Source organism: Terrapene carolina, unplaced genomic scaffold (assembly GCF_002925995.2).
Source record: "Terrapene carolina triunguis isolate 2854851 unplaced genomic scaffold, T_m_triunguis-2.0 Scaffold85, whole genome shotgun sequence".
Lineage (NCBI taxonomy): Eukaryota > Metazoa > Chordata > Testudines > Emydidae > Terrapene > Terrapene triunguis.
Window position 1 is genome coordinate 48,939,054 of NW_020664436.1, and position 23,674 is coordinate 48,962,727.

General features: G+C 42.8%; 1 protein-coding gene across 1 annotated transcript; it reads right to left on the reverse strand.

Annotated features, from left to right (window-relative positions):
- Nucleotides 1-19,872, reverse strand: TNFAIP3 (TNF alpha induced protein 3). The gene is made up of 9 exons (XM_024207884.2): nucleotides 19,585-19,872; nucleotides 14,605-14,917; nucleotides 9,573-9,763; nucleotides 9,125-9,272; nucleotides 8,771-8,941; nucleotides 7,373-7,553; nucleotides 4,945-5,867; nucleotides 3,262-3,494; nucleotides 1-2,139 (listed from the first exon to the last, which is right to left on the reverse strand). The coding sequence occupies exons 2-9, from the start codon at nucleotides 14,900-14,902 to the stop codon at nucleotides 1,870-1,872; spliced, it is 2,415 nt and encodes an 804-aa protein (XP_024063652.2). The 5' UTR covers nucleotides 14,903-14,917; nucleotides 19,585-19,872; the 3' UTR covers nucleotides 1-1,869.
- Nucleotides 19,873-23,674: the final 3,802 nt, after the last annotated feature.

A 23,674-nucleotide genomic window follows, 5' to 3' on the forward strand; every position in this document is an offset into this window, starting at 1 on the left:
TTCAAGTTACATTATTTGAATATAAATATCTTAAGTTTCACATTTATTGTACAAGTTCACAAATATATATAGAAAAGGTTCAATAACGACACAATAGCAAACGATTCCATTTGAAAAGTAGATCAGAGCAGCTGTCGTACATGCTGCTTCCTCCAAAATAATAGCAGCAATAAAAGCTGAAAAACTGAGGGATGGGGTGGGATGAAAAGCAGAGGGAAACAAGAGCAATTCTGGTACAGCAATCAGACAAGTTTGCTAGAGAAAGAAATGTAGTTTGAGAAGTGGAGGCCTGAACTCCAGGAGTGAAATCGTGGCCCCACTGAAGTCCATGGCAATGCTGCCTTTGATTTCCAACCTCAAACAGCAGCAACAAAAGCCAGGCCATACCATTCCTGCAAATGTAAATCCCAACCTCATTCTAAAACCAGGAGGGATACAAACTCGCAATCATTAGACATGGACAGCAGCTACAGGAGCCACAAAAGTGGCCATTGTTGTGTACCATGGAGCTTACTTTTAAAACCTTCCTTACATTTTGGGGTTGGTTACAAAGTAATCTCTAACATATGAAAGAGTAAGCGGCAGAACTGGTCTCTCAGCTGCAGGGCATGGGCTGGATCTCATGAATGACTGTAGGTATATATTACGACCAGGATACCCTGCTGCTGTAGAAAACCAAGTGTTACAAAAATAAAATAAAGTCCTTCAGCTGAACAAACAGATACCCTGGAAGGCATCTGAGAATATATCTGAGCAGCAACTGCAGAGATAATCAGGGCCCAATCCTGAGATGTGTTGTGCCCTTTACTCCCAAAACAGGAGGTGATAGTTCCCAACGCTGCACAAGAGGCACTCATCATTTTGCAGGATCGGGCCCTCGAGGCCAGAAAATAAGAAAAGAGCAGCTTGCACAGCCCTGACTGCTACTGTGCTTCCTCCTACACCAAAGCAGATAGGGTCAGTTTGGCATCAGCATCAAAACCTAGGGCTGTTTCTCATACCTTGTGGTGGCATTTCCTTCCCTAGGGGATGGGGAGGGGAGTGTTCAGGCCTCCCTTCACGTAAATGCATTTATAGCCAATGGTCATGGGCTTACTCGTTGGGTCCCTATTATTTTTGCGTTTTGGAAAGGGAGGTACATTGGTTAAACATGTTGACCAGGCAGGCAGCGAGTTGTCCTTCATTTCTGACTTCTTTCTGCCCAGAGCTCAGCAAACACAGAACCAACCAGAACACTCTACATGCAAGACAGAGCTCTTAGACGAAAGCAACCAAGCAAAAGCAAGTTTCTTAACTACATCCTCATCCCCAGCTTGCACCAGACTCCCCTGGACGAGAATGAAATCCTCTCAAGAAGGGCCAGCCTCACCTTGAGCAAAACACTGACGTAGGCCAATTCAAGAAGCTCTGCATCTCAGACATTGGTTGAGTGTCCTTGCACTCTGAATGGTCAGTTCTGACAAGGTGCAGGGGAGGTATTAGTGCAGAGGCAAAGTTACAAAGTCCTCCGTATTCAAATGCTTCATTCTGCCACAGTACGCACTCTAGGGATTTTGAAATCCGAGAGGAGAGGGAGTTTGGAGTCAACATTATAGCAGATCATTCCTGCAAGATTCCTCTGTGCAGAAAGCAGACTGACTTCTCATTGGTCCATGTATGCAGTGTTTGTATTAAGTGGATATTCATTCATACCCATGGACATAAATATGTACAAAACCAGACAGCTTATTTTCCCCTCAAAGCCATATATATGTCACACCATTCAAATGGACCTTGCCATGGCTGGCCTCTTAAGTGTTTTGGACATAGCACCATTTCAGCGAGGTAGAAGCAGATGTTGCTTCCTTGCTCTTTGCCAGCACTTCTCCGCTAGCCATACATCTCTTTGAACTGGTAGCATTCATTGCAGTAGCCATTGCACTTATTATTGCCATAATGATCACAGCCAGTGGCTCGGCAGCACTGTTTCGGAGGCTCTTCTGCAGCTGGCCCTCTAGGATTCCCAGACTGAACTCGCTGGCACTCCTGACACAGCTCATCGTTTCTGCAGGCTAAGTTGTTCCTACAAGAAGCCGTGGAACACTTTCGCTTTTGGCTCCCCACTGTTGATACCTGTAAGTCTCTGTGTTGCCCAGTTCTCTGTAAAGGTTAAAAAAATTGTCAGTTGCAATGCTGGCAGCATAAGTGGCTTTTAATTGCCTTGGACGCTGCTATGTTTTGATATTTAGCCACTTCAGGTTTGTTCAGTATACAGTGGCCGCAAGAAGTGCTGCAGCACTATTTACAAGAGCTTTCCAAGAATCTGCTTTCCAAAGCACCAGTCTTTTCAATTTCTAGGTAGAGACTTCCTTCTTCTCAGAATACAGTAGAGCACAAAGCTCCAAGCTTGTTATGGGCCAGGATTTATCAGACAGAATCTTAAAAGGCTTTCATTTATTACAAAAAGTTTCCTCCCTGAAAACTCTCTACTCAACACTTCCCCCCACCCCCCCATTCCTCTCCAAATTAACTAAATAAAGGTGGTGCTGGACATTATTAAAGCTGACTAACTTGCCTGATGTGGTTTCACAGGGGGAGAAGGGGTGAAGGGGGAGATCTCCAAAAGCACTCAGCACTGGCCCATCTGTTCCTAGTGAACTCGATGATAAAACTCCCATATACTTAAATCTCAGCAGCGTTAGGGCAACACTGAACACGGTTGAAAAATCTTCTCCCCCACCTTGGAATCAATATGAAGCAAGGCTAACTCCTATATACAGTAAACTTGATGTGTTGTACTAGATTTTAGAAACTGTGAAATGGTTTGGCTGTGTTGCTTCTTTTATTTTCATTTTAAAATGAAATCTCAAAGGAGTAAATTTGTTAGTCTCTAAGGTGCCACAAGTACTCCTCCTTCTTTTTGCTGATACAGACTAACACGGCTACCACTCTGAAAGAAAAATCTCTAGCCACTGATACTGTTCTTCTAGGACTGCTCCAAGGCTTTTCATACTAATGGGACAAAAGCTCTTGCAAGATATTTTGTGGTGTTCATCACCACAGTGTCTGCTGTAGATGTAACATGGGAAAGACTTATACACCTCCCTGGTGCTCAGTTCTGGAAGGCAGAGTAGTGACTTACTCAAAATTTTCCTTTTCAGAAAGTGGAGGTGCAGTAACATGGGGATTTTCTATTCTACAGTTGAAACTGTTCACTAAGATATATTAGGTTGAAGGGTACAGAGTTCAACACTGGGGGAAGATTCCCATATGTTCACTTACTTCAGATTGTCCCACTAGCTGCTGTTCAGTTCTTATGGCTTCACGGAATCGCTGAGTCTGTGCTTCAATAAAACATTTCTGACAATACCCTTCAAGCATACTGCTGCCCAGGGTGCCACATTCTCTGCCCAGGCAGGAAATGGTGTTATGGAATGTGGCAGCAGAGGTCCCAGGCTGACCAGAAGCAGAAGAATTCCTTTGAGACCTTCTCTGATGAAGTAGTGAGGCACTGCCTACCATACAAAGCAAGAAGAGAGAGGTTATTTGAATGAGCACAACACTTTTGATGACAGAAAAGGAAACACAGAATTCTTTGGTCTCCAAAACAAGTCATCTAGCCTCAAGTAGATATGAGGCCACCCCAAATATTCAGAACAGATTCACCTTTTTTTAAGATATATAAATAATGGTGGCTACTAATCTTATTTTTAAAATCAAAAGTTGTTGAAGCAATTCAAAGTTTGCCTCCTTCTGTACTTTCAAGTTAGATCACAGTTGCTAAAAGGACCAGGAGCATAAACCTGACCTCATTGAAGTCAAGGGAAATTTTGTTGTTGACTTCAATGGATCCAGGATCCCAATATTCCCCCTCAATTTCAATGGAATGTTAAATAGAAATGGTAGCACAAAGGACCAGCAATGAATGTGTTACATTTCACTGGTTTATTAAAAAGCCTACATATACAGATTGTGTATGATGTATTCCACAATAACAGGAAAAAATTATGTTGTGAATGACCTCTGAAAATAAACTACTAGCACACAACTGCTACCACATGATTTACCAGGGAGCTTCCATAACTTGAAGGTATGTGAAAAAAAGTTTCAGACTATAGTCCACTAGAGTCATCAATGAGCTATTCTGCAAGACAGATGCATTATTTCCCCTCCTACATTCATCTCTCAGGTACTACCCCTGAGAGTTCTTTGCTCATTTTAGAGAAGAGTAGTAACAGGGGTAAGGACTGTATCCTTTGATTTAGCTACAGAATATTGCCCATATGAGGGCCTGACTTCACATAAAACACAGCACTAATAAAAAATGGTTAAAAGAGGTACATTTGAATAATGTAACTTCCCAAACGTGACTACTACTAAAGTGACTGCTTATCTTCTAATATAACCACATTTCTTAGAGACTTTCTTACTTAACTTGCACAGGTAACGTCAATAGCTACATCAAGGATGAATGTGGCCCTTGCATTACTAACGAAACCTGACTTTAGGCAGTGACAATGAAGAGGTATTTGACTGATTCCTACAACTCCTAATCACTCTGACATTAAAGCACTTTAATTACAGACAATTCACACCAAAACACAACTGAAAAGTGGTTTAGGGGTGAGATTTTCAATAGCACTCAGTGCTGGCCTACCTCTCCTTCCACAGTAGTCAATGGGAATTTTACCATAGACTTCAGTGGGAGCCGAACTGGGCCAATCCTGAGTGCTTTTGAAAATCCCACCCTTATCTTGTACCATGATTTACACAAAAATAAGTGTGTCAAGGATATATTCTCATCACATAATGCCTGCTCTACACTACTGGTTGGCCCATCCTTTTTATTTTTGTATTAGCACCACCTCCTTCCAACACCCCGTCTCCCCCACAAAAACACCCTGTATCTTCAGAGACAATGACCTGAAGCTAAGGTGTTAGGGAACTAACACTAGCTTCACTTACCATTGTTTTCCTTGTACTCAAAGAAGCATAGAGTGCAAAAGCCTTCATTCTGAGGAGTCCCAAAAAACGTGCAGCCAGGTTTTCTGCACTGGCTACTCCCATTCCTTTCCAACGAATTGTGAGGAACCTGAAGCATTTCTGAAGAAGACAGCTCCTCTATCTCGTTGCTGGGTGCTGCATGACAGGAATGCTGGAGGAAGCTCTGGGATAGCTGTGACGGGTCAGAGTGAGATCGCCGATGGAACGTGGGCAGGAAGACAGGATTGGCAATTGACGGCTCTGTAGTCCTTTTGAGACAAGAGGTGCAGATGCCATTAAAGGTCCTGTTCGTGTCCTGAAGGCAGATTTTACATGTCACACTGTTTACATGTCGAAGGTTGTCCAAGTTGTTAGAGGGACTGAGCTGTCTGGAATTGTAGCAGCGTTCACAGAGTCCATTGTGTTGCACATTTAACGTAAAAGGGCAGTCTGGAGTCCTGCATTTCATAGCAGTGGTTTCACTATACAGAAAAAGGCTTGGAGCTGTTGGAGGTGCAGAATGAGGCCCTGTCACTGGCTCTTCAGATAGCCCTCCCCCGGGCTCACAAAACTCAACCCTAGATGAGCCTGCTCCAGTCGTCCGTGACTTTTCAGATGCTGTTTTGGAGCTCGGTCTCCTTGGTTTATTTCCCTGTTGCCTCCGCTCAAAGCACTCATGACAATAGGGCTGGGTGTTTACAGACATAAAGAAGGGGCAATTGGGAGTTTCACATTTCACCTCTACAAGAGACAGCTGGGGTAAGGACAGTTCCAGTATATTCCCGGTGTAGGGCTCCCTCGTAATAAGCGTATTGTTCTTTTGCCATTTCTTGTACTCATGCTGTACCAGCTGAAAGTAATCTTCCACCAGATTTATCTCTTTGGGTAAGTTGCCTTCATCTAACCTGAAGGCCAAATAAGAAAACAAACAATCAACATGTATATCAGTGTCTGAAAGGGGCAAGGAGTGGGCACGGTATTGAATACAAGCAACATTGGATGAGGAAATGTAAATTTAAGGAGGTAAAGAGATAATTATTACATATCCATATTGCTGAATTAAAAATACATGATGGTAAATTGTAGCTTAGAGTGACCTATTTTGAAAGTTAGGTGTCTAGTAAAGTTAAATGGAGCCTTTCACCTCTAAATAAGCGGTTTGATACAATCCTAGTTGGTAGTATTCTCAGAATGCTGGCCAATGTGGTTTTCAGCATTTAGTAGTAGGCACATTACAGCTAATTTGTGATGGAGTAAATTGATGTTAAGAAACTCCAAACTCTTAGCTGCCACTGAAGTCCAGCACTCCAGGGCTCAGCTCAGAGTAAACTGGGAGTTTTGTAGGCCCCACCAGCCCACTTTGCAAACAATTTCCATCTCTAAAGATGTTGGTATATATTTTATAAACACCTACTCCCATTTTTGCTTTGATATCTAAAACTGGAAACCCTGCTTAAGTGAAATAAGCAGATGGTGGCTCAGAGAAGTTCCTATTTGTTTAATGTCCACATCACACACACACACAAAAAAACAACAACCCCACACTGCAATTATGTTAGAGGCCACAACTGAGCAAATGTGAAGAAGTGATCCATTCAGTACAGGGTTGGGACACATGAGCCCAGCAAAACTGGGGAAGTGGTCTTACCACTGCCCATGCTGCACCTGGGTGGGAGATTTTAATTTTCAAGGCTGTCAATCCAGAACCTTTCAGGAGCAGAAAGAGCTCCTCCTCCACAAGGGGACAGGAGTGAAAGGGAGGTTGCAGGGAGTCTCTCCCTTATGCATCTGTTCAGGAACTGGGCAGAATGTTGCTGTTAGTGTGCCTTCGGAGCAAGGAGGAGGTTAGCACAGCCAAAAGCCCTCTACACCCAAAGGGGCATATACTAAGCATAAGAGGGTGGGCATGGAGTCAGTCTCCTGCTCCTCCTCACTACACCCCCACAGTGTCCTGCCTGCAGCTGCACTGCACAAGCAGAATGCCGGAAGCCACATGCACTTGGTCACAACAGCTGCACACTTTCCCCAATGCAATGAATGTGCTTCAAGGCACAATTTGCCCAAAAGCTGTTTAAATAAGAATGTGAGAGTTTAATTATTATTTCTGAGTTTTCTCATTTTCAGTCACATCCCTTTAGCTACCTGGCTGACAACAGGACTAAATTTATTAGCTACCTTCTGAAACTGAAGACTGGAAATTTCAGAATTTAAATTTGAGCCTGCTTCAAACTAGAGTCTTATGCCACAAAAGGTACATTATTATTATTATTATTAATTGTGACATGATTTCATAATGGTGTATATAAATATGCATGTTGCTGAGAAAGAAATAAAAGATTGAATACATTATCCTATAAGACTTTTATCAGCAACAACTATAAAGCTGTAGGAAGAGAAGAACACCACTCACTTTGCAGCATAAATTAAATGAGTTGTACCATGGTCCCAGCCTTGCACTGGAATCTCTATCACCATCAGGTATTCTTTCAGTAGCTTCTCCTTTCCCATCTCCTCAGTGTCTGTCAGAAAGTGCACCTTCAAGTCTTCAAACCTGCCTCGTTCACTGCTGACCAGTGGGACAGCCCGGATTTCTGTGTGAAACAAAACGGGTGAGTTTTACCAAATGGGAATAACCGTGAAATATGATAAGCAAAATATCATCCCCTCATTTTGTCTACTCTGAAATTCAGCAATAGTGCCTGTAAAGAGCATGCATGATTACATCTGTGTTCCCAAACAGTCAGATGGAATGAAGATGCTCACTGGGGCATGCTGAGAACCATTTGGGGTTTCAATGTCCTAATATATTTTTTTATACTTAACGTGGAGAGGACAGTAGGTTTAGTTTCTTGAACCTTATTACAGGACAATTTCACAGTATGGATCTAGAAATGTATTGTCCCATCCACAACAGGATACACAAAAAACACACGGACACAGATGTCACTAACCCGAACCACATGATGTAGACGGGCCCTAAAAAGTGCTTCCTCTGCTGCAGGGCACACAATTAAAGTCAGTGCATTGCAATAAATTTCAATACTCTGCTGCAAAGCCAATGCTATAGATTGAACCCATCTATAGATAGCCATCCACTATATGGTGCTTTAGTAGCAATAGGTACTTTGGCTCCATATGATGCAACCTTTGATTCCTCTCTGGAAGCCCTAGCACAGTGGTCCCCACTCCCCTTGTCTGTAATGTAATCTGTCCATGCCCCCCTCCTGGGAGTCTGGACTGGGAGCGGGGCCGGGGGCTGAGCCTGTGCCTGGAGCTGCTGCTGGGGCTGCGACCAAGGCCAGGAGCTGCAGCTGGGAGTGGGAGCCATGGCCGTGAGCAGGGCCAGGGCAGGAAGGCAGGAGTAGGAGATGCATCCGGGAGCAGGGCCAGGGTCAGCCCAGCATTGAGGCTGGGAACCGAAGCCAGGGCCTTGGCTGGGTGCGGGGCTGGAGCTGGAGGCAGAGCAGTGCTCCCTCCCCACCCCCCACACTGGCTGCCCCAGGCCCCAGTGTGCTCCCCAAAAATGTTCCTCTGCATCCCCCCCCGCAGGGGGCATACCTCACGGTTTAGGGACCATTGCCCTAGCAGGTGTGTGTATGTATATATCTCATGTAAACTATTTATATTTTGAAGACTCTGTCGAACATTTAACATTTGTTGTGTCCATTTTAAAGGTAACTCTCGATCAGACAATATTTTAAAATGGTTTACTGTCAATAAAGGGGGGGGGAAGCAAATACACTGATACCAAAAATCATACAAATCCTACATACAGCCCCCCAAAGTACATAATTTAAATACAACAAACCTGGCCCGCTGTCCTTCAGAGTGACCAGTGGTGTGAAATGCATTCTGTCATAGCCCAGGACAATAGGATATCTATAGCATTCTTCAGCTGGCCAGTGGAGAGGCAAGTAAATTCCACCAACGTTCAGAGGGGCAAAGCTTGAACCGGACTCCAAGCTTCTCAGCATTTTATCTATTTAAGGAAAAAATACTGAATATTAGTAAGGTCAAATTCCTTTCAACTATGACAAGTGTAATGTCTTAGTTCTAGGGTTTTAAAACACTGCACCAGAACATTTACAAAGACATATATATTTTGCACTTAATGATACCGTCCTTAACATTAGATCAAAGGCAACTGGCATGGAGGACTCACCTGCAAGAACTATGATCGGCCTTCTGAGGATGTTAACAAGGACAAATATATGGATTTCTTCCAGTGCATTGTACTGAAGCCCACTTCGGGCCACTGATGTTTCTGGGGATGTCATACTGATGAGGTTCTCCCATTCCTCTTCCCAGTTCTGAGGAAATAATTAAATATTCCTTAGCACCAGCTCACAGACATGTAGATCAAGAATTGGTTGCAGCACAGCACGTCAAAACCTGTCCCCAAGATATTTATCTTTTTCCTTTTCTTCCAAAGAAGAAGTTACTCAAGCTACCTACATACAATCCTTTTTATTTTCTTAGGATTGTTGTCATAATTGTCTCTCGGCCTATAGTCCCACCCGAGCAAACCTAACCAAGTAAACATGACCAAGTCTTCACACTCCAGTTAGCTTACCCCAATGTCATAGCATTATGCAGTCAAGTTAATTTACCCTGGTGTTATAGAGGAGTCCTGTTTCTACAAAATCCTGCGATTTAACAGTCTCTAGTTGCCAACGAAGCTTAAAGTTGCGTGTATCCACTTCCTGCAGAGCCAAGAACAGTGTTTTCCTCAGGACCAGGTCCACATCTTGAACACCCCACATGTACTGGGATGCAGCATGCAGGAGGCAATTACCATCACCTATGGGAAAGTTACTGGTTAATTTTAAAAAAACAATTCCTTAAGAAGTAGCAAAAGGAGCACCTGGCCCATAAAGCACAATGAACAAATTCCAAATTATATAGTTCAGACCTGATCCTGAATTCCTCTCAACAGCCTCCACTAGTGGGGTTCCTAAGGTGGAGATTAGAGCCCCTCTCTTTAGGAAAACCCTGCGGGAAGGACGGAGGGGATGCCAAAAACTACCACCCATTCCCTCCTCAGTTGACTCTCCGCTGGATGCAGGGAGGTATAAATCCCACCTTTCCTGCTCCAATTTGGGTAAACTAGCCCATTATATTTGACACTGATGGGCAAAAGGATGAAAAATTACAATAAAGCAACATGAGCTAAATTTTGGGGTTATTTGCAAATACCTCATACATAATTGAATTTTTCTTAAAAGGATAAATCAATCATAAATTTAAACAAAACTACAAAGCTTAAGAGAACATATTAAATAAACCCAGTAAACAGAGGGATTTCCTCTGCTCCACAAGCACTGTTTACACTTGTTTAAGATGCAACATAGAAGACAGGGATTGAAAACACACTGGTCCAGATTTGGGGAATGTGCCAAAAATGTAATACTGCATAGCCGGGAGGGCCAGTCTAGGGCTCAACTATAACGGATGACACTGCACTGCATTTTGCTTTGTTATGTATGACAGAAGAGTCGTGTCAAGAGGAAAAGCAAAAAGAAAGTTGTAAGTGACCTACATGAAACAATCTCTGCTGTTTTTCTAGAGCACCTCTCACTAACACTGAAGTTCAATGTCAGGTTGGTGAAAAATGTCAGAGACTTGTTTCTTTTTGAAAGACAGAATAAAAATGATAAATAAATAAAATAATAATTTGGTCTTTATTTACACATAGCCCCTTCCATTTAAGGATCTCAAAATACCTTACAAACATTTCGACTGAAGCCTCATAACTCCACGGAGAGGCAGGAAAGTATTATCCCATTTTTCAGAAGGAGAAGCTGAGGCTCTGGGTCAGGGGTGGGAAAACTAGAGCCTGTGGGCCGCATCCGGCCCCTCAGACCTTTTAATCCGCCCCCCCCCCCGGGAGCGGGGTTGGGAGCTTGCCCTGCTCTGCCTGCCCGATGCTCCCACGTGTTCAGGTGGGACCTGCATGAGGGCACACATGTTACTGCGGCTGCACAACCCAAATGTGCCATCAGAGCCTGGAACGTGCAAGTCCACATGCCTGCTACTTGTTAGCTTAGGTGACTCTGCTGTTTAGTAGTGTTAATTTTCCATTGTTGAGGATAAAACAAAGAGTAGTTGGCCAGGGAGTGCCAGCTGCATTGTTCACATTAATCAAAGAGGGCGCGGAAAGGAGGCAAGTTTGGTTTAATTATTGTGATACAATTATAAATATACCATCACAACAAAGTAAGGTTTAATCTTTATAAAATAAAGTTTATTTGAATATCTCTGAATTGTTAATTTCATGAGCATTCATGGCCCACCATACAATTTCCATACCCAGATGTGGCCCTCAGGCCAAAATGTTTGCCCACCCCTGCTCTGGGCAGTTAAGTGACTTGCCCAAGGTAAACACAAGAAAGTATGTTAAGAACTGGGAATAAAACCCGTTTTTAACCCCTCCCCCAATCCTGGGCTTTTAACCACATGCCCCTTCTTCCTCCCCAAGGGTATCCTGAAAGGAAGACACAAAGAAACTATTCTTGGACACCACTTGGATTCAAGCCTGGGATTTACTGTTCACTACAAAGTCATCTAAAGACACAATGACACATTAGCCTCCTTGCAATGTTGTAGTACAAGGAAATTAACAAAGCACCAAGAATTTGTACTTGTGGTATTTAAAAAACAAAAACAAAAAAAACAAAAAAACAAACCCGAAGATACCAACAAGAAATTATTTCAGATTATTTTCCAATGTATCAGTTTGTTACATACATTAGGAGCTTTAAACCCCTTCCCATTCTCATGACTGCTGTTCTCCAAAGGCCTAATCAAATCAAAGCCATGCACAATTCCTGCACAAGATCTTGAGCACTCTATGAATCCTTTGTAAACTTGTAATTGGTTACAGACTTGCTGCATAAATTTCAGACCTTCTGAATAGGGTGAAATTCATTTTCTGATTTCCTAACCTCCTCTTGCAAAATCTCTTTTAAAATGAGACCACACGTTTTGGGCTCAATCAGGGGAAAAATACACAATATTAACAGAAAAGTCTTCTGCCTGAACTAGAAGAAATTTGACATAAAAGTAAGACAATTAATACATCCTGTTAAAATTTTCCCTTTGCAAAATCGAGAGCAAAGATAAGATTTTTTTTTTATTTTAGCACTTACTTTCAGTTCTTTATTGAGAACCACCAGTACAAAATTCCCTATGCAACACTTGGAATTCCCCAGGGTTAAGTTATTTGACTAGCAATTGAGCAATAGTTATTGTACTTCTTGTTCTGATGTATTCACATTTGAACTATGAAGTACATACTGGACTTTCCAAGTGGGTGTGGTTAGGGTGAGCTGGAATGACTGCCTAATCATTATACAAGTGAAATCTCTACAGCCAATAGACACTGGAATTTTTTTTTAAAACATGGTTTCAATTTTTATACCTCCTACTCCCTTCCTCATTTACTCCATTCTCATATCCTCAGAGCATACATGGTGAATCACCCAGATATATATATACACTCTTTTGTACATATTAGGTAAAGTTAACATTACCAAAATCCTAGAAGAAGCATTTGTTTCCTTGGCTTTCAAAAAACTGCAGCCGTAAGGAGTTCTAAATAGCAAATCTGTCTTTGACTAAAAGAACTGTCAAATTCACTCTGTACACGTCTAAAGGTTAAGTAAATCAACTCCCTTAAAAAAAAAAACTTTTATGCTATGTGAAAAACTTGTTCCATTCATTAAGACTTAACATTGTTTCCAGGGAAATTAAGGGGCTCCTGCAAGCCACACTCCTACTCTGAAGCATCCTTCCCTCCAACCCACACTGTTTATCTTCTTTGTCCTGAACAGACCTTGTGTGGTGGTGATTTTGCATAAACCACAGAAGGTAACGAGATGCATTTCTTCTTACCCAATCCCTTGCAGTACCAACAGCCCCTACTGACCTGGGAGCAGTGGACTGGACTGAACTCAATGCAATTAAAAAAAGGGGCAGTTTTAACATTCCAGAAATGCCTCTAGTACACATATGTACAGCTGGTATATAAGTCACATCCTGAAACCATCGCATTATTTCCATTTCAAATAATGTCCTCCACTCCTGATCCAAGCCAGTAAAATGTATTCAGTGGGTGCTGTGCAGCTCCTTGTTATTTTAATACAGAATTGGGCCTAAAATGTTTCTATTCATTTCAGGGAGCAATCCACTAGACTATACATTTTCTTAGTAAATCTGTTTGACTGAAATATATTGTGGATGAGGTAATATCTTTTATTGGACCCCCTTGCCTCTCTAATATTCTGGAACCGGCATGGCTACAATTATACTGCATAAAATAGATTGTGTGATACAACACTTGTGACAAGATTACTTATTTAGTGTTTGCAAAATGCTGCAACAAGTGCTAAATGTGGCCTCAGTCCTGCGATGAGCTCCACATGCGCGGACCCCATGCAGAGCTTCATGGAAGTCAGTGGAACTCTGTGCAAGTACAGTGGACAATCTATGTGGGGTTCATTGTGGCATTGGGGTTTCTGTTACAGACCTATATTGTTTTCTTAGTCGTTGTGTTAGTTACCACTAGATGATGCTTCTATGTTCATGATTAAATTTGTATTAGTCTTTGTAAAATTTAATCATACGTAGGAAGAGTAGCAGTAAAAGGACACTGTAGATTTTGAGAAAGAAATATGAACTAGGAGGACTGAGTAGTGTGTATGTATGTCCATATAAAAAGAAATGATTGAGGAACACGCAGTATTTCACAGCTGACACTCTCATATCCATTAGAACTTACCGCTAATTAATTTAAATACAAGTCTCTTGCTCACAAAATCTTTGGACTCTAGCCCCATGATATACTATATTTGCCCTGTTTTCTTTAGGGGATATTATAAGACACACATTTATGAAACACCTCTCCCAAATCATCCCTAAGGCCCTGAAATAATATAAAAATATATTAAAAGCAGCACCACGTGCTACTTTTCTTTAACTCTCATTTAAAATCAAGGGAAATTATGCACCTTTGATACATGTAGGTACCTGTCATTAATGAAAATAGGAGCTATGCATAAGAAGTGGGGGAAAAAGAAAGCCCTCTTATCCCATAATGCAATTCAGCATTAGTTAGCTTAATCAGGGGCTGACTCCACAGCCAGAGAGCTAAAGGCTGGAAATCTAAGACACTCCAACTGACACAGTACTTAGAGTTATACCAAAAAATCATTAGCAACTGAGTTCAGCCTGCAAACTACAATGATGAGGGGTCATAATACTATACTAACTACTATTTCAGAATCAGGTCCTTAGAAGGCATCATGGAAAATGCCAGCATTGTAAGAGTTGAGGTCCTCATCGATAAGGACATATCACTCTACCATACCAAAGATTTATGGTATTATTAAACATCCATGAAACTTTCAACCTGTTTATATACCAGTGACGTACACTGTGCATCCTTAGAGATTAAGAATTCGTTTGGCATATTGTGTTAATAGGATTTTAATTTGTGTTGCTAAAATAAAAACAGACATGTTTATTTTAATAAAGCAACTATGTTTTTATCTTAGCAATGCAAACTACAAGCCTATTAACACAATGTGCTACATCCTTATGTCCCTGTCTTAATACTAGTGGAGTGACACACACATAACTTACCATTAGTCTTTAACGGCACAAGTTTCCTAACTTCCCTGCACCAGTTCAGCTTCCTCTGATGTTCCAGTGAACTCTGGGTGGATCGGTCAATTAAAGCTTTCTGAAGGATCTCCCGAAACGGAGGACAAAACTGGCACATTCTGAACATTTCTACTGTGTATCTGTACATCGTTTTAAAGTGATGAATTATTCCATTGGTGGGTATGACAAGGTCTTCAGGAATTCTCTCCCTAATCTTCACGGCTTTCAGCATATTGCTCAGATACAAAGCTTGGGGAAGAACTTGTTGGCCAGCCATTTTCCGAGAAGAAACCTGAAGGAAAAAAGAAAAAAAGACGATTCTTTTAGTTTCACTTAATGTACATCACAGGACTCTTGCTAGTATCGAGATTTAGATTGCAAATTCTTTAGGAAGAGATCTTGTTTGTAACTTTGTCTGTAAACCACACAGTCCACGGTGAGCACTATATAGTTAACATGAAATCCATACCCAAGAATCTCCTAGCATTCCTCGGCTATAGATCCTCAACTACTAATCACAATCTCTTTACTCTGTCTTCTCTTTAATAAAAAAAGAGAATATATTCATAATGAAATTACAGCTCTTTTAAAAGGAGAAGTTTAAATGGAAGTGGGGTGAAGAGGAGGGGAGATCAAGAGGAGGGGAAATTACAACAAGAGCTTTGTCTAATTAACAATGGAGCAGGGTAATCTCCAGTGAACCTGTTGAACTTTAAGCATACTTTAAGCTTTCAACTTGACCACATGCCAGAGAAAACAGATTCTGACCACTTCAGATTTACACATGAGTAGCAGAGCATGCATAAAGCAATGTGATGCACAGTGCAATATTAAAAAGTGCCCGGACATCTAGAATAGTAATGTTAGCACCCAGCCCAGGCTTATAACTTCATATGATGTTTAAAACTAACCAAGTAGCAAATGAAACATTTCTAACAAGGCAGGCACCTGGTATTGAATAAGACACCTACATAAGAGGAACATTCCTTAGGTTATGTTAATGCTAGAATTATTGCAGAGGCACATGCATGTGTGCGTGGGGGTGGGGAGGTACGGAATTAGAGGCCCATTATTACTCAATGGTAAATCAACAGAGCTGAAGAAGCATTTCCACTTTGCTCAAAAAACCCCAATATTTTTCCGTTGTGGGGCAAGTAATGCTCACCGCCATTTGCCCCTTTCCTCATCACATTGGATAAGGCGAGGAGAACATAAACCCATAGATATGAATGGCATTCCACTGGGGACCAGACGTCTCACGCTTATTCTAGGCAAATCAGGTCTTTTCACAGTATCAGGCTAGAGCCAAGTGTGAACACAGAGTACATCCACATGTATGTACTTTCACTCGTTCTCTCAGTGCTCACCCCCATTCAATGTTTTAAAATTAACTTTTTTCTAGGAAAGTAAATACATATAAACCTTAAATGTTCTAGCACTTGAGAACTCAGCAAGTCTTTTCTCATCAAATGTCTTAAAAAAATATGAAACCAATATTGTGATTTCTAATTTTGGGCCAAACAGAGAGGGCGAATGGCAAATGAAAACCAAACTTCACATGTGTCAGGAAATTCTCCTCTCTAGCGATAAGAGCCTGGAGGGGCACAGAGCAAGCAGGGGGAAAGGTATTACAGTCTCACAGATACACCAGGAAGGGAACCCCCTATCTGAAGAGGCAAAGATATGCTGCATGGAAGACTGCTCCTCCACATAGCTACATATATTGGCCTCCCTCTACATCTGCCTGCCTCTGGTAGCTGCCATTGTGATAGTTCCCCTGCAGCTCGTCAATAGCTACGAAGGGAACTGCCTAGCAGTTGTTATTATCCCAAACTGCTCTGCCCAGAGCTGCTTTGTACGTCCCCTACCAAGAATCTGTGACGGAAGACCTCAGTGGGCACGCTTAGAAGAGCTTCTATGGAGTCCTGGGTGGAAGTGGTGGGGTGTCTGATGCTGAAAAGCTGTATACCCCATTTCTGCTCAACCCGGGGGAATTCTGTCCACACAGGATCTCCTCTGCTCATACAAATGGGGGTGGGAGATTCAGCCATTTGTCAGGGCCATTATGTCTTGGAACATGCAAAGAAGGCACCTTTTATAAGCAAAGACTGTGTATTAAAAACAAACATACACACTACTGGATGTTTTTATAAGGTATATATGTTAACTAACTCATTTCCTATCTTGTCCATTTCCCCCAGTCCTGAGCATCAGTAGAACTGCACCTATTTTCTACATCATACTAATTTTTAAAATTAAGAATGGAATGAGACAATATAAACAAAATATAAAAATGTCATCAATTTATTACATACTGTAATCCCAGCTGTACTTTTCTTTACCCTCTTCAGCAGCTTCTAATCCCTGATCCATCAAACCCTTATGTACGCAAGAGACTCATTGAGTCAATAGAATTTTTGGCATGAATAAGAACTCCGCACCTGATTATGTGTTGCAAGCTTGGGCCCTGGAAATGGATCTTTCCAATATTAAGAAACAATGGAACATGAAATTTGTTTATCACTAAAGAAGGCAAATTAAATCTATGGATTATTCAGAACTAGATTTCCACCTCCCCTTTATTCTAAGTGCATTCCCCCTCCCCCCCACTACATGTGAAAACTGCTGTCTGTGCCAGTTATGATGATTAGTTGTCAATTTAAAAAGAACGATTCTTTAAAAAAAAGACAGTGCTTAAAATAGTACAATTTAAAAAACAGAACAAAAAGCAGTTTACACCCAGATAAGATAAAGAAACCAAAGCACAGAAAATTCTTCAGGTGTTAAAAAACAAATAAAAAAATCTGATCTAAGTCATTTGTAAGAACTCTGTGAAATAGAGCAACCAAAATTATTTAAAATTCAGCCTTTGTATTCAATAATACTTTTAATATTTATGTAACTGTACACAGAGCGTTGGATGGGACTCAGGAGATCTACGTTGTATGCCTGTCTCTACCCTTGGCCTGCTGAGTGACCTTGGGCCAGTCACATCACTGCTCTGTGCCTCAGTTTCCCCATATGTAAAATGGGGATAGGATAATGCTACCAACCAAAGCACTTTGAGATCTACTGATGAAACGTGGTATATAACAGCTGGGTATTATTAGGATAATCTTGCCAGATACTTAGTACCCTCAAATTTCATTGACTTCAGCTGGGCAGGGATGGTCTTTGTGTAGGCCTTGTACAGTGCATGGCACATTGTCAACGTTTAACAAATAATAACAATTTTAAAAGAATGGGAGGTGAGGGTATTTTACATCTCACACAAGGCAATCAACATCTAGCTGGATCTGGCTTGTTGGTGCACTATGATGGTCTGATTGTGAAAGAAACAAATGGGTGGTTGTGTAATTCACCTAGCAGATTGAGGGGGCATTGTTTCAAGGTGAAAAGTTGGTTTTCAGGCATCAGCAGGATTTGTAAACCTAACAGAAATATAATAGCAGAGAAAACAGAGTAAGGCCTCCCTAGGCCACTGGGTGGCAGGATGTGGGATACCAGGTCCAAACAAAATGGGCTGGCCAACAACTTCATTAGAAGCCTTTTAGGTAATGAGTGTATAAACCAAAAAAAAATGTAACATCTCTGAATGCTAACTACTGTAACACTGATTTTTTTTTATTAGTTTTTATCCAAAGTAATACCAAAAATGGTCATTGCTGATATATATCAACTGTTTTTAATCTTCATAAAGTATCATAGTACGCTTTACAGCAAGTGGTGGAATAAGGAAAGAACACTTTACAGAACTGGATACAGGTAAACAACCAACTATGCTCCCCTTTCCATGCAAAATTCCTATTAATTTATACGGTGTTCAGTTATCCTGTCTTGCCACAGTTTCCTACCTAGCTCATGAGCGTGATACGAAATTTGATTCACTGATATTTATAAAGTACAGTACAAATTAGTAAGTGTTTAGCAACTTCCATTCTAGGGGCTCAGATAGAACGTGCTATGTAAATGAAAAGTATTATATATGAATGCATTCTGTAAATAAGGCCAGATTCTTATTTTTAAAAGAAACCCAGAACTACTAAGTAATAACAAGGAGGTGCCTTTTTTTTTTTAAATCACAAATAGAAGGTTTAAGCATATGTTTACATATATTATACTTCTGCGGTAAGGTTTTAATTAAACAGACCCTGGCTCTGAGTTTGCAGTCCAGCTCTGTACTGCATAATTTGACATGTATACATGCAGGTTGTTTTTCTTCAAAATTTCTCACTGTTGCAACCTAGCAATGGTGGGAACAACAGTGTAGACAATCCACTGGTGTTTTACCCACTGTGTTGTTGAACTCTACCCAGTGCAGGCCCAAATGACAGTGGCAACCTGTCTACACTAACACTCCACCGGTGGAACTGCACTAGTGGTGTTATAATGGTGGGAAATTGGAACAAAACTGCTAGTGTAGACAAGACGATAATAGCCAATCCACTTCTCCTCATCCATCGTTAGTATTCCATAACCCACCAAACAGTTATACGAGTTTTTAAAACAATCAGAACAATAGGTCTTTCATAACTACCTACATGAGCTGTCATCAATAATTATGTAACTTACACCACCACAGCGGTGTGTCAGTGCATAACTACACGTATACCTGCCCCTTCTTCTGTCTGTTCTCCAAATCCCCCTTCCTCCTCGTATTTACGTTCTGCAATGGCCAGCGAAGTTTTTAAAGTTAAGAACACACCAAACTTCCCGAGGTGGGGGTCGGGGGGGGGCATTAGAACACAGCTCTATTCGATCTGTGCTCCATCCTGCTGCCACCGCGCGAGTCTTCCCTTCAAACGGCCCTCTGAACTGCACCCTCACCCACAGAAACAAGCCAGAAATCCGCGCCAGGGCATGCTCGGGGGCCACCCCCAAAGCCCCTCGGTGCTCCGGAGCAGCCATCACGGAGCCGGCAAGCAAAGCCGTTGCAAAGAGCAGCACAGAGCCCGGTACCTTTCTGCAGAAGGGCTCTTCCAAACGCGCAGCGCGGCGGATAAAATCCTTCTCAAATCCACTGCACCAAGGTTCGGGCAGAGCCAAGCTTGGCAGCCATGAATGCCCGACCAGACGGGGTTGCAAGAGAATCAGGCTCCTTAGCAGCGCCTGACTGGGCTTCCCTCAGCCGCCCCCTCCCTGCTGCTGCTGCTGCGCTGGCTATAAACTGGAGTAAAGACTCTTGTTTTTTCCTTTCTATTTTACTAAGCAGAGAAAAAAGCCCCAGCAAAGTGGGGATTTCCACCCCCAGCGCCAGGGACTTTCCGACATGTGACACGCCGCTGAACAGCTGCCGCCTTCCTGCCCTGCCGCAGAGAGGCCCCTAGGTGGCGCTGCGCGCGCAGTCCGGCCCCTCGCACCGCGCCGCGTCGCTGCGGCAGATCACACGGCCCCGCCCCCCCATCCCGGTGCGTCTGAGCCGGAGAAATTCCTCGCCGCTCGCAGCGGGGCTTGCCCCGCGTGAGTCACCGCGGGGCATTTCGGCGCCGGGGCTGTACGTTTTTGGGCATTATTCCTTTTTTCCTCCCCGCGCAGCAGCAGGGCGGTGATTAATTGGCCAGCGGGCTTCAGCCCCCCCTGGCCCTGCAAAGCACAGCTGCCTGCCGGCAAACCCCCGCGGGCAGGCTGTGACCTGTGGCTTGTCCTGCACCCCGCACACACACAGCCGCGTGCTTAACTAATGACAGGACTATTTAAGTACAAACATGACGCAATTGTTAATTGCTTGTCAGGTGACCTGCAGGTGAAAAGTGTTCCAGCCTCTGGTCTACCCACCAAAATTGTCCCTGTTTATAGGGGTATAGTTAAAGCGGTTCAGCCTTCCCAGTGTGTATGTAGTGGTGTTATTAGGGATTACACCAGTTCAGGAAGGCACCCTCATACAGGTATAACTGCATTTGTACTAGTATAACTCCGTTAGTACAAAGTTACACTTCTGACCAACAGATACACCCATACAAATGTGCCTCTAACTCAGGCCTTATTTGCACCATTAACTACCCGGGGTGAATAATGGCAGTCGGGTGCCCTAGGCGCTGTAGCTCTGCCCGCATGGCCCTGCCCTTGCACTGGTGACCCTTCCTCTCACTTAGAGTGGCACTGATATGGGGAGAGGGGGCTTTCTTCCCTTCCAGAAAGGCAGGGGGCAGCAACACGAGGCCCTCATCTCTCCCCTGCCAGGAATGACAGTTGTCCCCCCTTTCATGATCAGTGTGGGTTCCCTCTCACTCGCAAGACAGGTACAGGTGGCGATGGAGGTTCCCAGTATTTACCCCACCTGCTGGGATGTATCTGCTTAGGTGGGCCAGGACCACTGCACTCTTCTCTTGCCACACAAAGCTCTCTGCTGGCAGGGTCCCCAGGAAGAGTAGGTTGTGGAGTTGACACTCCATTAAGATGCATGGGCATTTCACCCCATTCATAACTATTGTTTCACGCTGTCTGCACACTCAAATAGCGTCACTACTTTGGTTATACTTGGTTCACATTTTCAAGCTTTGCTTGGTAACCCTGATAGAAACTACACTTGACCAGAGCTCAAAGAGCCGAGAAGCACCTCTACCTCGATATAACGCTGTCCTCGGGAGCCAAAAAATCTTACCGTGTAATAGATGAAACCGCGTTATATCGAACTTGCTTTGATCCACTAGAATGTGCAGCCCCGTCCCCCAGGAGCACTGCTTTACCGCGTTATATCCGAATTTGTGTTATATCGGGTCGCGTTATATCAGGGTAGAGGTGTAGTTGTTTCAATGAAAGGTTAGATTCTGATGTAATCCCATGACTCCAGGGGATGGGGCCTTAGGCGTGGGCCTATAATGCTTTAATATGCCTTAATCTGGGTTTGCATGTGAATTTTTCCATTGTAATTGACCACAGGACTGCAGGACTACTCGCATAAGTAAAGTTACTCATATGAGGACTGGGGCCTAACACTGTAAATTCATCAAGACAGAGATCTGTAATTTGTATCTCTTTGTAAAGAGTCAGTTATATTTATCAGGCTATATACATATCATGTTAATTAATAAGCATCAAGTATTTTTTTAAAGCAATACTCTCAAAACTGTGTGTTGGAAAAGCCCAATAGCCACCTTCTAACATACCATAAACAAAGCAGCCACCCATTATTGCTGTTTGTGTAAGTGATTCGTACAGAACAAACAACAGGTTCCTGCCGAGAAAGCTGACAACCTAAAGGCACACACACATGTAACAGAATCCCGCACAATGGAATGTCATGTAGTAATAAAGGGCCTGATCTCCCAAAGCGCTGAACTCCTCCCAGGGTACTGAGCACCCCTCATTGACTTCTCTGGGAGCTGGGGTTGCTCAGCACCTTGGTGTATCTGGCCCAAAATCTGGAATATTATCACAGAAAAAGTGGATTTTTTAAGGAGGAAAGTGGGACTCAGGCATCCATATGCCCTCCCCTTCTCTCTGCCCCGTGTTCACTGAGTCAGGACTGTGTTTGGGAAAAGGGTAATCCCCATATAGATTAAACTAACTGATTTATTTTTACTTTTTTCACTGCAGTTCCACCTTTAAGATGCCCTGCTGCCTAGTGTAATCCGCAGCCCCGAGTTATTTGCACAGGCTCCCTACACAAGGCATGGAGAGAGTTAGGCGCCTAAGAATAGGAAAAGCCAGCAAGATGAGCAGGGAGCTGCCTAACCTAGCCAGTAGGAAATGTCAGTGTAATGCATGGGGCTTAAAACCTGCCCTACAAAGAGACTTAGGTGCCTAACTCTGGGCTGTCGTCTATTTGGGATTCACAGCCACGAACCCTCTCCTGGAGTTATGCAACACAGTCCGTTCTCAGAAAACACTGAGGAAGTGGTGGTGCCCCCTCCCCCTATAACCAAGTCCTTTGCTCACTCACTCATAATGCAGGAAACCCAGGTTCAAGTCCACCCTCTGTGTGCTTTGGAAGAGGGACTTGAGTCTATATCTCCCAAATCCTGGGTGCGTGCTCTAACTCCTGGGAAATAGGATAAAATGGGGCTCCTCCTTCAGCTGTGGTTTGTGCAGGGTCCAATCTGGTAGGCAAGTCCCATAGATGAGAGAGGCAGGGGAATGCCTAATTTGAGAAGCCCACTGGGCTCATGCCCACCAGCAGAAATTTAGGTGCCTAGAGATCTTTGCTAGTAGAAACTTAGGCACCTAGAGAATTTAAATGCCTTCAGGGTTAGGCAGATGAGCGGGCTTTGGGGGAATCTACATTTTGGATTTAGGCATCTAAATGGTAGTTGGGCACTTAAATTCCTTTGTGGATCTAGTCCTAAGTGATTTACCTGGTAAGCAGGGCAGACCTAGAGGTGTGGTTTATCTAATGTACCTGATATGTGCAAGAAGCAGCAGCAAGTGGCCCTGCTCCCCTTTAATTTAGCCCTGGAGGGAAGGAAGAGTGAAGATGGGTATGAGTAAGGAAATTATTTAGACCCTGTCAGGTATTACCTGTCTGTTGTGAATAATGGGAGTGGGGGGCTCACAGTGAAGTCACTGACTATTAGGAAATACCTGTCAAGACAAGAGGTCATTATTGCTATTATAAACCATGACTATATCAAAACATGTATAATAATCGTCTCAGCCTTGATTGGCTTAAAGGTGAGCTGCACATTGCTATGGACAGGCATTGTGTTTATAGTACAGGTCTTTTCCTAACAAAGAATGACTGGTGCGGTAACCAACAGCACAGCAGGAATTCTTTTGGGACTATCTTTTTGTTCTGTTTCTGTACAGCTGACTGAGATGAAATTACCATAAGGCAGGTGCAAAACTGGTTGAAAGACCATACTCAGCAAATAGTTATCAATGATTCATTGTCAAATTGGGGGGGAACGTATTTAATGGGGTCCTGTAGGGGTCAGTCCTGGGTCTGGTACTATCCAAACTTTCGCTAATGACTTGAATAAAGGAGTGGAGAGTATGCTTATAAAATTTGCAGATGATACCAAGCTGGGAAGCACTTTGGAGGACAGGATTAGAATTCAAAACAACCTTGACAAATTGGAGAATTGGTCTGAAATCAATAAGATGAAATTCA